Source organism: Artibeus jamaicensis, unplaced genomic scaffold, assembly GCF_021234435.1.
Source record: "Artibeus jamaicensis isolate MK-2021 breed Jamaican fruit bat unplaced genomic scaffold, CSHL_Jam_final contig_384, whole genome shotgun sequence".
Classification (NCBI taxonomy): domain Eukaryota; kingdom Metazoa; phylum Chordata; class Mammalia; order Chiroptera; family Phyllostomidae; genus Artibeus; species Artibeus jamaicensis.
The window spans coordinates 13,556,985-13,569,673 of record NW_026521810.1 but is presented as its reverse complement, the minus strand read 5'-3'; the positions used below and the strand labels follow the sequence as shown (position 1 = coordinate 13,569,673).

At 40.8% G+C, this 12,689-nt stretch overlaps 1 protein-coding gene across 3 annotated transcripts in view; it reads left to right on the top strand.

The window, feature by feature from the left end:
- The window catches only part of KDM3A (lysine demethylase 3A), a 50,081-nt gene extending 37,899 nt beyond the window's left edge, over window positions 1–12,182 (top strand). For all 3 annotated transcript variants that reach the window (XM_037159695.2, XM_037159696.2, XM_037159697.2), the window contains exons 19-26: window positions 2,692–2,863; window positions 5,262–5,349; window positions 6,007–6,137; window positions 8,799–8,918; window positions 9,000–9,139; window positions 10,343–10,519; window positions 10,602–10,736; window positions 11,474–12,182. In XM_037159695.2, coding sequence (XP_037015590.2) covers window positions 2,692–2,863; window positions 5,262–5,349; window positions 6,007–6,137; window positions 8,799–8,918; window positions 9,000–9,139; window positions 10,343–10,519; window positions 10,602–10,736; window positions 11,474–11,554 — 1,044 coding nt within the window. In that variant the 3' untranslated portion in view covers window positions 11,555–12,182. The remainder of the gene's footprint in view (window positions 1–2,691; window positions 2,864–5,261; window positions 5,350–6,006; window positions 6,138–8,798; window positions 8,919–8,999; window positions 9,140–10,342; window positions 10,520–10,601; window positions 10,737–11,473) is intronic.
- Window positions 12,183–12,689: the final 507 nt, after the last annotated feature.

Below are 12,689 nucleotides of genomic sequence, written 5' to 3'. Positions count from 1 at the left end.
TAAGAGCATTCTGGACTTAGTTGTTCTTGTGTGCTAAACTTCAACAGGAGGAGCGGAAGTATTGACTAGGAGGCTGATGGGACTGGGGGCAGTTTGAGCAAAATATTATGGTAGTCCATGAATTAAAATCTGGTGCCGATGGCAGTTTTAGGTGGGCTAGAGCCAAGGGGTTCATCTTATAATTGTTGTATAGTTTCCCAAGGGGTCTGCTTTACAGGGTAACATTGTTCCATCTTAAGTTTTGGTTGATAGTTTAGGTTTTGGCTTGTTTTCTGAAATTTGGCTTCTCTTTTTAGGCTAAATGGAGTTCTCACTATAGGAATACTTTGCTCTTAGAGAATTGCCATATAGAAAAATGTACATAGTTAACTCCCCAAATTTTTAAAAAAGCTTTTTTTTTTAATTTTTACTTTTTAAAATATATTTTATTAATTATGTCATTACAGTTGTTCTATTCCCCCTTCATTCTCCTCCACCCTGCACACCCCCTCCCCCACCATTCCCCCCTTTAGTTTATGACCACGTGTCTCAAGTTCTTTAGATTCTGTATTTCCCATACTATTCTTGCCCCCCCCATCTATTTTCTACCTACCATCTATGCTACTTATTTTCTGTACCTTCTCCTCCCTTCTCCTTCTCCCACTCCCCTGTTGCTAACTCTCCATGTGATCTTCATTTCTGTGGTTCTGCTCCTGCTCTAGCTGTCCTCTTAGTTTGCTTTTGTTTTAGGTGTGGTTGTTAATAACTGTGAGTTTGCTGTCCTTTCACTGTTTATCTTTTTTATCTTCTTTTTCTTAGGTCAGTCCCTTACACATTTCATATAATAAGGGCTTGGTGATGATGAACTCCTTGAATTTGATTTTATCTGAGAAGCACTTTATCTGCCCTTCCATTCTAAATGAAAGCTTTGCTGGATAAATCAATCTTGGATGTAGATCTTTGGATTTCATGACTCGGAATAGTTCTTTCCGGCCCCTTCTTGCCTATAAGGTCTCATTTGAGAAATCAGCTGACAGTCTGATGGGAACTCCTTTGTAGGTGACTGTCCCCTTAGCTCTTGCTGCTTCTAGGATTCTCTCTTTCATTTTAATCTTGGTTAATGTAATGATGATGTGCCTTGGTGTGTTCCTTGTTGGGTCCAACTTCGTTGGAACTCTCTGAGCTTCCTGGATTTCCTGGAAGTCTATTTCCTTTGCCATATTGGGGAAGTTCTCCTTTATTATTTGTTCAAATAAGTTTTCCACTGGTGGCTGTTCCTCTTTCCCTTCTGGTACCCCTATAATTCGGATGTTGGAACGTTTAAAGGTGTCCTGAAGGTTCCCAGGCCTCTCCTCATTGTTTTGAATTCCTGTTTCTTCATCCTTTTCTGTGTGGTCATTTTTTTCCTCCTTCTGGTCCACTTCTTTGATTTGAGTCCCAGTTTCCTTTAAGCCATTACTATTGGTTTCCTGTATATTTCCATTCATCTCAATTAGTTTAGCCTTCATATGTTCCTCTAATTTGTGACTAAAATCAACCAGTTCTGTGAGCATCCTGATCACCAGTGTTTTGAACTGTGCATCTGAAAGTTTGGCTATTTCTTCATCGCTTAGTGTTATTGGCTCTGGGGCTCTGAGTTGTTCTTGAGCCATGTTTTGATCTGTTCGTGCCTGTTACTATGAGGAGAGGCGGCCTTAGGTGTTCACCAGGGCGGGGCCACCCAGGTCGCTGATTTGTGACGCTGTATGTGGGGGCGGGGTCAGAGAGGGACAATGGAGGTTCCCTCTGCCACTTCCTGCTGCTGAGGCCTGCTCGATCCGTCTCACTGCTAGCTCCTTCACCGGTTTATCTGCGCGTGAATGTGTGACCTCAGTCAACCCTCAGTGGGTCCAGCGCCTTGCGCCCTCAGTGGGTCTGCCCACTTCTTCACACCTGGGATCTGCCCACGGCTGCTGGCACACCTGGGTCCCGTGCTCATGTCCGTCTGGTGGATCTTTCCTGCCCAACCCCCCTTTGCTGCTGCCTCTGCCCCTTCTTACTGGTTTGGCTGAAGGGTTCGTTGTTGTCAGACTTCCGTGTAGTTCAATTTTCTGTGGTTTGGCTGCATTTTTGTTGCTAAAACTTTGTTGTTTTTAAACTTAGTTGTGCGAGAAGGTGCAGTGCTTCCACCTACGCCTCCATCTTGGCGGAATTCCTCTAAAAAAGCTTTTTTTAGCCTTGTATACTGATAATATTTGCTCGTGATGACAGTGACAGACTGTATTTAGAGCACCGGCATGGAAAATATGATGTTTTTAAAATTGAGTGCATGACTCATCCTAGATAAAGGATTTGGCAATCTCAGGTCCATACTCCCACCAACAACAGGGTGGAGGCCATGGCAGTGCCCCACTCGAATGGGACTCTCCTGCTGACCTTGTCTCACACATCTTCTGCCTGGCCCTGAGCCCTGGCACTTGTGTTCTGTGAATAATGGGAGCTGAGTCAGAAGGTGTGATCCTTGCTCCTAGACCCTTACTAACTTGGTTTGAGAGCAAGGGGTGTGTGCAGCAGATGAGTCGTGAAGACAGAAAATGCTGTGGGAGCTCAGAGTCTAGGCTGGCCTGTGGGGATCTGGGACAAGGTGACCCACAGAGAAACAAACCAGGAGCTGCACAGGTACGGGGTCAGAGCCGGAGGAGTTTAAACTAACGTCTTCATTCTCTTCTTTAGCCAGTGATGGTGTCAGGAGTGCATCACAAATTGAACACTGAACTTTGGAAACCTGAATCCTTCAGAAAAGAGTTTGGAGGTCAGGAAGTCGACCTAGTTAATTGTAGGACCAATGAAATCATCACAGGAGCCACAGTAGGAGACTTCTGGGATGGATTCGAAGATGTTCCAAGTATGTATTAAAGACCTTCTAGGAGTGTTGAGGGTGTGAAAGGAGGGCCATAGGAATAGCAGGAATCTGAGACGCTGTTGGCAACAACAGCATTTTTCAGGATTTTGGAGTTTAAAATTAGTGTCTTCTCTTCCCCTTTCTTTTTACAAAGTTTATGTTTTTGATCTGAGACAAATTCATCTTGTAGTTTCTTACAAAGGTGAGGTTTTGGGCATCTGTCCTTCAGGTGTGTCCATGTCCATCCTGTGGTAGGAATGCTGTGCTTCTACTTCTGCCCAGCAGGAGGAGAACACATAGCCAGGGCTTATGACTCAGCACTGGTGGTTTCATGTATGTCACTATTTTTTTTAGTTGTTTGGCAAGGTGAATAGACTTGAAGGTGCCAGGGAATGTGAGTTCATTTAATACAGAGTCTCCTGGTCACTGTCTGCTTCATGTGGGTGAGGCATGATTGTGGCAGTAAGAAGGCTTATACTTATTATGTTGAGGTTTGGCCCTTTCTGTGTATTGGCCAGTCATTAAACTGTTTCCAAGGTCATGAAGTATACACAAGGCCCTGAGGTTCATGTCAACACAGCAATGGGTCATTGTGCCCCCATTCCTGATGGAAGGTTTGGCCCATTCATTCTTCAGACTCAGTAATTCAAGTATGCTCATTTACCACTCTTATTCTTTTTAGACATACTTCAATCTTTTAATCTGCTTCCTAATTCCCTGTTACCCACATTTATAGATCATGACCCATTCATCAAACACACTTTATAATAAAGCTATAGCTAACTCTTATGTAAGGCCTGATGGGGTTTTCCATAGATGCTAAGATGGAGTTTCAGATGTAAGATATTTACCTAGGGATCAGCATCGATGGAATAAAGAAAAGTGAGAAGCTGGACTGGACATGGAAAAGGAGTCAGCTGCAACGCAGGCTCCACAAAGCTCAGCCAGTGTGGCAGGGAGTTCTGGAGCGAGTATTGCCCCTCATTGTCTCAGATTGGGCTGAAGTGGGAGATGTCAGGGCCTTTTCTCACCTACCTTCCTCAGTTCCTAGAGACTGTTGCCCTGGGAAGGGCGGGGACTTGCTGAGGCAGCTCTTCTCAGTGAGGCAGACCCTAAAGCTGTGTCTGGGCAGCAGGTCCTTTGAAGGGGATCTGATGACACACCCACCACAGTATGCTATCCAGTTAGGCCTGGGTTCGAATCCTGACTGCTTATGTGTGCTTGTTATACGAGCTCAGTGGTTTAATTTTACTGGGGCTCAAACTTTCCAGAGTCAACTGCAGCTTGTCTCTTCCATACTTATGATCTGCTGTGCATACCCCCAGTGTGCCACCCACACTGAACTGCTGCTGGTGTTCTGAACATCCATTGTACCCTGTGATTTCCTGTCTTTATTGCCCTCTAGAGTGTATAGTGTTTAAACTGGGCTATGGAACAGTGCTTGGTTGGCTGTAAAACATGCAAATATTAGTCCCCTGCAAACCTGCATTGCAGTTCCAATTCTGCTGGATGACCTTGGGCATCTGTCAGTTTCCTCATCTCAAACTGAGAATATTAAATAATGCTTAACCTTATTGGAATATTGGGTTTAATTATAAGGATTAAATTACTAAAATACTTAGCAGAGACTGGAACACAGCAATAAATGAAATAATGGTTGTCATTGCTGTTAATTATAATTATCAGTATAGCTTCCAATTAGATACAGTTTTTAGTTCCTTGGCATTACCTGCAACAGGTATTAGTTCTGACTGTTACAAGAAAATAGTTCTGATTAAACCATGTGTGTCGTCAGAAGCTGGGGGGCAGAGAGTGGGTGCTGTTGGTCCTAGTTCTCCCTGGACAGAACATCAGTTAGTTTTAGTCTGAGTAAAACAAGCCATTTCTATTCCATGCTAGTCTCAGAAGAAAACTGTTCCCACCTTCCACTGTGACCTTGATTGTTACAGTGCATTGCTGTTACTAGTTGGGGAGCTACTCCGTTCTTCCAGAATTCTGTATACAGGAGGAGACTGGATCTGAGTGAGGGGGACACCTGTCAAAACACCATTGTATGTAATGGGCCAAAGGGAGTGGCAGAAATCTCAAAGAATGAGTAGCTGTTTAATAAGCATCTAGAAGAAACAGGACCCTGAGACAAATGAGTTGCTGATCTTTTTTCTTTTTTGCTGCCTCCTGGGTACAAATGGATTTCTTGGCACTGTAGAAAATGATTAGCAGTTGATGGAGGGGAATTTTAAAGAAAAATAATGTTTATATATAAAATGTATCAGACTAGGAAGATTTTGCAGAGATAAATTTTATTTGTGTTGTTAAACATAAAGTGCTTAATTTGCCATTTATTTTGGTCTGTTTCTGAGTTATGAATAGGAGCAATTCAGTTATTCTGATTATTTTTCAGACCGACTGAAAAATGAGAAAGAACCAATGGTCTTGAAACTTAAGGACTGGCCACCAGGAGAAGATTTTAGAGATATGATGCCTTCCAGGTATGATTTGGGTGTCGATTCTGTCCTTGACTTGGGAGGATAAATTCTTTTTTTTGAGATGGTGACAACATAGTTTTCAGGGAAATATCAAAGTTCCCATAGTTTTACTTAGGCTGATTTTTCATTTCTAGTCTATAAACTTTGGAGGTGTGTGTTTTTAAGTGAGACGAAGTTACTGTTACTGACTTTTAGATCTGGATGAGCAATGAAAGCTCCACACGTTTTCCCTGCAGTGCTCTGCCAGAGAAAAGGTGGCTCAGATGTGCACTTGCCAGGGTTCAGTGTGCTACAGTCATGTCTTGCATTAGACAGCAAGATAACTAGATTGGTAGATTTGCTTTCCTGATTTGAGCTTGAACTTTGAAAAGGATCGTCAGAACTAAGGCATAAATAAATCCTTGCATGTCTACAATTCATTGCTCCAATTTTTTGTCTGAAATATTCCAGATCATTTTGATGCATGTATATGGTGTAGGAAGAAAGAAGACTTATTCATAAACTCTTTTAATTCTGATTTTAAATATTGTTAATGTTTTAGTGGTCTCCATCTTCATGACCACAGATGTTTTGTTTATTCTTTTTGGAAGGAACAAGAAAATCACACAATAATGAATTAGAAAGGCAGGCTTATCTTTCCAACTCTGTGTTCTGTACCAGGTTTGATGATCTGATGGCCAACATTCCGCTACCTGAGTACACACGGAGGGACGGCAAACTGAACCTGGCCTCCAGGCTGCCAAGCTACTTCGTTAGGCCAGATCTGGGTCCCAAGATGTATAATGCTTACGGTAAGGAGGAAATGACTAATTTGAAAAAATTATAATGGAAATAAAGCAAGTCAGATGTTAGGAAATTGATTTTGGGAGAGGGAGAGATGAAACACATGTATAACCCTAACACTTCACACAGCAGCAGGCTTCCTTTTGCGTTTTTCTTTCATTCCTTGGACGTGTGCATGTGTGTTTCCTTTTCACAGTGGTGGTTGTCAGGCATACTTGGCTGTCCACCTTTCTCTTTTCTGCACCTAATAACTACATTGTAAAATCTTTACATGTTGCTTAATGGTCCTTTTCAAATTTTTAAAAAATTAAACATTAAGGTAACATTGGTTAAAAACATAAATTTCAGGTATACAACTTTATTTTTTAATTTTTTTCTATTTCCATATTCTATTAGTTTCAGGTTTACAGCATACTTGTGAGACATTTATATGATTTACAAGTTTTTCTACTTGAGGTAAATTTAAGAGGAGAAAGAAGAGAATCTTCTCACTCCTGCATGATTCTGACTTTATCATACTAGCTTTTAATAGTCCTTAGGAAGATAATTTTTAATAGTTGCGTGGTACGTTATTGAATGAATGTAATTGTACTAACCATTTCAATGTTGCTGAACATTTAGGTTATCCCGAAAGTATTCCAGCTATTTTAACATCTACTCATAAATGGAGTGTTTTGTGTTGGTAGTTAAAGTTAGTATGTAAGGTACCCTTTGAATTAGGTTTTCATTGTTTGTACATGACTTAGCAAACTCAACAAGGAGGATTGCTCAGGGTTGAGATTGGTTTCTACAGTTACCAGCTTGTTCTGTGATTGTTGTGACCTTGACCAGTTTTTTAGGGTCTCTGTCCAGGTCTGGATTAGAGTTGACCATTTTGAAAGGGTTATTTACCACTTTATTGTTGAATGAAGTTTCAGTTTGAATTATTCAGTGAATTTGATGTAGTGTTTATACTATTTGTCCCCCATTTTTCAAGTCCTTTTATAAGTTACTTTTTTTATTCCTTCCTCCCATAATTACTCCCAACTGCAATCTCTCAGATTTGAGGATGAGATGGCAGTTCTCCTGAAGAAAGGACTGAGTCTGCTGTTTTTGCCATGTTCTTAAGAGAGTTTTGGGGAGGAAGGTGGGATCAAGAGCTTGGACCTCAGTACGACCATTCTGGTACATGGTGGGGTCGGCCCAGGGCAGCGCCAGGAGCAGAGCTGGCGAAGCTCCCCCAGGGCATTGGCCATAGTCTTGCCAGTGTAAGGTGAGAAATGTTGGTGGGAGAGAGGACATGGCAGGCAAAAATCCCCTTGCTTATTTATTCCCTTTGCTTCTCGGGTCTCAGTTTGGAGACCCTGAATATGTCTGTGGGTCTGTAGCATGTTCCCCGAGTTTGTTTTCCTCAAGCTCTTCAAAGTAGCTGCATGGTTAGGAACTCAGGACATACTCTGTTCACAGTAGGGTTTTACAGTGAGTTTATGTAAATGAAAGCATTTTTCTGCTAAAGTAAATGGTATAATGTTATGGTATGTTGTTATCCATGTTTTAATAAAATGAACCTTTATAGGTTAGAAGTGGTCATCTGAGAAGTTTTCAAAATAATTCTGTTTTGAGTAACTTAGCGGCAGATCTTTTTCCTCTAGATACCAATAGATAGATGGCAGTGTTATTCTGCAAAGCATTTCTTTCTTTCTTTCTTTCTTTGCATTTCAGTTGTGTTTTTATTTAATTTTAATTGTATTTAATTTTAATATATTGTATTGATTATGCTATTGCAGTGCAAAGCTTTTTCTATGACAAACTTGTTTCTATCTAGAGTAAGTACTGCATTTTGCCATGTATAATGCACACCTTTTTGCCCAACTATTTGAGGGGGAAATAAGATTGTGCATTATACACAGAAAAATGTGATGGTTAGGGATTGAAAATAATAAAAATGTGTTCATTTTCAAACACCTCATACCTTATCATGAACATTAAACAGCAGTCATTTTTCAGAGTGGTGTCTGAGCCCTTGCACTGTGAGCACAGCTGGGACTGCAGGCTCCAGCTCGCCCCCTTTCCTTTCTGGTTGGGAGGACCCAGGAACAGGTTAAACAGTGTGCCTTCTTATACAGAGTGTACAGCTGTTTGTGGTCTCGGCTTTGGATGTGTGTGAGGGCGTTTCTCTTAGACTGCACCTCGTGAGTGCACCACGGAGTTTGTGTGTTGCCCCAGAGTCTTTCTAGATGGCGATGACCAAAACTTGAGCTTATCTGGGTGAGCAAATGTGCTTTTGCCAAACCCCAGCTTCAGTAATCCACTTTACCATTCCTGAGTCCTGCTTTCTTGTTGTGGCTTCTGGGTATTTCTTTTCTTGCTAGCATGTTGATTCATTTAAAAAAATTTGTTTTAATAATTTGATCCAGGATTTTTAGTTGTTCTCACCTAGAGGGTCTGTCTATCCCATTTTGCCTATCAAAAGAAGGCAGAGTCCTGGTATTGGGAGTTGGTTCATTATTTTTATAATTAAATATTTAAGAAATGATTTTTATAGTTAAAAGTTTAAAATAATTTAATATTAAATATTGTTTTACATGATTAGAGAAGCAGCTTTTAAATTTTGTGATCAGGTATCCCCCAGGGAGTGGGAAGGACTTGTGGCAGCCTTTAGTAAATTTAAGGCATTTTTCCGTTTGCAGGATTAATCACTCCAGAAGATCGGAAATATGGGACAACAAATCTTCATTTAGATGTATCCGATGCAGCCAATGTCATGGTCTATGTGGGAATTCCCAAAGGACAGTGTGACCAGGAAGAAGGTAGGGTGTGTACAGCATAGAAGTGGGGCTTACTCTCTGAGCTGGAGGCTGTGACCTGATACTTGCTTTCTCTTGCTCCAGAAGTCCTTAAAACTATTCAAGATGGAGACTCTGATGAACTCACAATAAAACGATTTATTGAAGGAAAAGAGAAACCAGGAGCCCTCTGGCACATATATGCTGCTAAGGACACAGAGAAAATACGAGAATTCCTTAAAAAGGTGTGCTCTTTACTCTATGGTGTGTGAAGAGAGGCATGGAGAATAGCAGTATCATAAATGACTATATGCCAGGAACTGACTGGGTTACTGGGGAATTACCACAACATCAGACGTTAAATTTGTTCACATCAGATTGGATAAGCTGAAGCTGGTCATTAAGAACCAAAGATTTCTAATTGATTGGCTCACACTTCTGAAAAGAGGAGGCCTTGTCTTTTTCCTTACATCTGTGCTTTATGTTACAGTGCTTTTGGAGATTTTTTCATGCTCTGTCGTTAGTTCCTCTGAGCATCTCTTAGCATGAATTTGTTTTTATTGCCTTGAAAATAAGCACTTCACAAACAAGTTCTGTCATCCCTGGGCCCTGTGGTTAGCACGTTCTGAGTGAGTTACAGAAGACCCTATTGGTTTTGTCCACCCTCACCTAGTAGCAGGTCAGGGAGGCCTCTGGCCCTACTCGTGGCTCTTAGCTTGTGAAAAGTCAAAGAGATGCAAGGGTTTTGAAGATCCTGAGAGTCTCCTATAGTTGGTGGGTTATTCACAAAGGTCTGTATGTGGAAGTTCTAGTTAACTGGAAAGATGGGTGTATCCTGTTCGCCAATAAGGCTGCTGGTTGCAGCTCAGGTATCTGTAGTTGATATTCTTCAGTTGTTCATGAGCAATGGATATGAACACTGTTAGATCTTAACCAGCATTTCAGTTTAATCAAAGTGTTTCCGGCTAAGGATCATTTGACTCTTCAAGGAAACCTGCTGATCACCATATTGTTTTTGATACTGTCACCCTGAGTCTGCTGCCTAATCCTGGGTCTAGAATAAACAAGTTTAATACACAGCTATCTTTGTGACTATTTGATAAATCAGATTGTTAAGTGAATGCAGGTTTTTATTAACTACAAAACCAGCAAGTCTGTTTCTAAGGAGCTTGAGCCAACTTATATTCAAAAGTCCAGACCAAAATATTGTCTAAATATGTATTTATAAAAATATACGGACCAGCAGTCTCAGTTTGTAGGAAATGACAGAAAGTCATTTCTGTCTTAATGTCTTAAATGTCTACTACCTGTCTCTGCCAACAAGGCATTTGTGTTAAAGGAGGCCTGACAGTTGCTGGCTGCCCACACTGTTCTGGGTAGGGGAGGGCCTGGCCCTCACCAGGCCTTCGCATGTTGCTCAGTTTCATAATGTTTTGAATATATTCTAGGTATCAGAAGAGCAAGGTCAAGAAAACCCAGCAGACCATGATCCCATTCATGATCAGAGCTGGTATTTGGACCGGTCCCTAAGAAAGCGTCTTCAACAAGAGTATGGAGTTCAAGGCTGGGCTATTGTACAGTTTCTTGGGGATGTGGTGTTTATCCCAGCAGGAGCTCCACATCAGGCAAGAACCATTACTTTGTTTCTTATTTTCGTTTTACTACAAACTTCAGTGTGTGTGACCGATGTGTCTTGGTGTTTTTCAGGTTCATAATCTATATAGCTGTATCAAAGTGGCTGAAGATTTTGTTTCTCCAGAGCATGTTAAACACTGCTTCTGGCTTACTCAGGAATTCCGTTATCTGTCACAGACCCATACCAATCATGAAGATAAATTACAGGTAAAAACAGCACTCATTCCTGGCATTTGCTAACTCTGGCTTCATGGCCCATTAGTTACCTTATAAAGAGTCAGTGAACTCACACTTGGTATAGTGAGTTGATGAAGAGCTTTATATCTGATTTTACTGTGTAATTGGGCAGACAGGAAATATCACTTGGTGTGGTATTGGTGAGATTCTGTAAGAGACTGCACCCAGAGAGAAAGGCTTTGGTGTTGAAAATGGATAGATCCGACCTCTGATCCTTGCTCTACTGCCAGACGGGTTTTGAACGCAGACCTTCAGTGGTTTAGTGTTCCCAACTCAGGTGTGGCAGAACAGAGTCCCTGGGACCCAACGCAGGTCTGAGGGCGGGGGGGGGATTTTAAAGGCTTTTAATAGTCTACTACGTAACATATAATTTCACGTTTGGAAAACTAGGGGAAAATATAAACTCTGAAAAATAAAACTATCTTTGGACTTGCTTCTCCCTGTACTTGCCAGGGGTGGGGCCAAAGCCTGTGGAAGGGGTCTTTGACGTTCTCCCAAGAGGCGTGGGTCTAGAACGTGTATGGAATATTGGCCTAAAACTGCCCAGGGACCTTTCAAGTACTGACACTTCATATTGAATATTCAGTGTTACATTATGAGAGAATGGGATTTGAATTGGTAGTGGGAAAGTTTGTGTCTAGTAACAGATTTTAGATTTAATAGTAAACTGACTATTTTCTTTTACATATTTTCTTTAACTTCTTTAGGTGAAGAATGTTATCTACCATGCAGTCAAAGATGCAGTTGCCATTCTGAAAGCCAGTGAATCGAGTTTTGTCAAACCGTGAGGGTCCAGAGACGCCTTAGACCCTGTACATTGGAAGTGAATACTGGCAGCTGTTCAAACTTCAGACAGGATTCCTGTGAACTTTGAGATTCATGTTACCTCATCTTCTTTTTTAAACTGTACCTGGTGAGGGTACTCTGTCTAATTGTATATTTCTAGTGTTTACAGACACTAAATGTGTATATTTAGTAACTATTTACAGAACATGCATCCTTAAACTGTGACTTCTCACCTAGTGCAGAACTTCTACCAAGCTGTAAAAATAAAACCTCTTCTCAGCTCTGGAACATCATGCAGTTATTCTCTAGCTGTTTGGTTTGGCAGCTTAGTCAAAATGACTTGTAACTACTGGGAATAACTGCACAGTTTATTTGGGTTGTGATTTGTTCTGTGTCTGTCTGAGTGTGCCCTCCCCCACCCTTAGTGTTTAGAAGAGCAATGGAGAGCAATGACAGCTAACAAATGCCATTCTTACTTTTTGGCATTTGGACGGGCATTATTATATAGCAGAAATGAACTACTGTACAATTCTTGGGGTTAACCATCTTTAGTTAAATGAAATTTTAATTTAAATGAAGCTTTGCTAATTTTAAGTGTTAAGCATTTTGCATTAAAGTATTCATATAATATTTTGACTCACTTTATTGGCATTATTCACTGGTTGTGGATTCTTCGCACCTTTCACCAGATGTTACAGGTGTAAGAGATTGCTCTGAGAACTCATCTTAAACGCAAGGAAATTAAATGCTGCAGCAATTTCCTAGTGATTATTACAATGCTAACATGGAAATAAATTTCTCCCCAGCCAGATGGAAACCTGGTTCACAATTTTGCAAAGAAACGCCACCAGCAAACTAAATTTAGAAGTGGGAATTAACCTTCACGTCAGGCCTCAAAAGAGTCATAATTCCAAGGACTATTCATAATCAAATATTTTGTAACAACAAATGTAAAAACAGAAAGCCACCATGAGCAAGAGTCAAGAGAAGCTTTTTGTCATATTAAACTTGCAAAGTTTGCAGATTCTGGAATGACCCAGTACTTACTATTTTATATTCTGAAATGTTACAGTGTTTAAAGAAATGAGTGATTAGGAGGTATGATGGAAGAATGAGATTGCTGGAAATGATCAGATT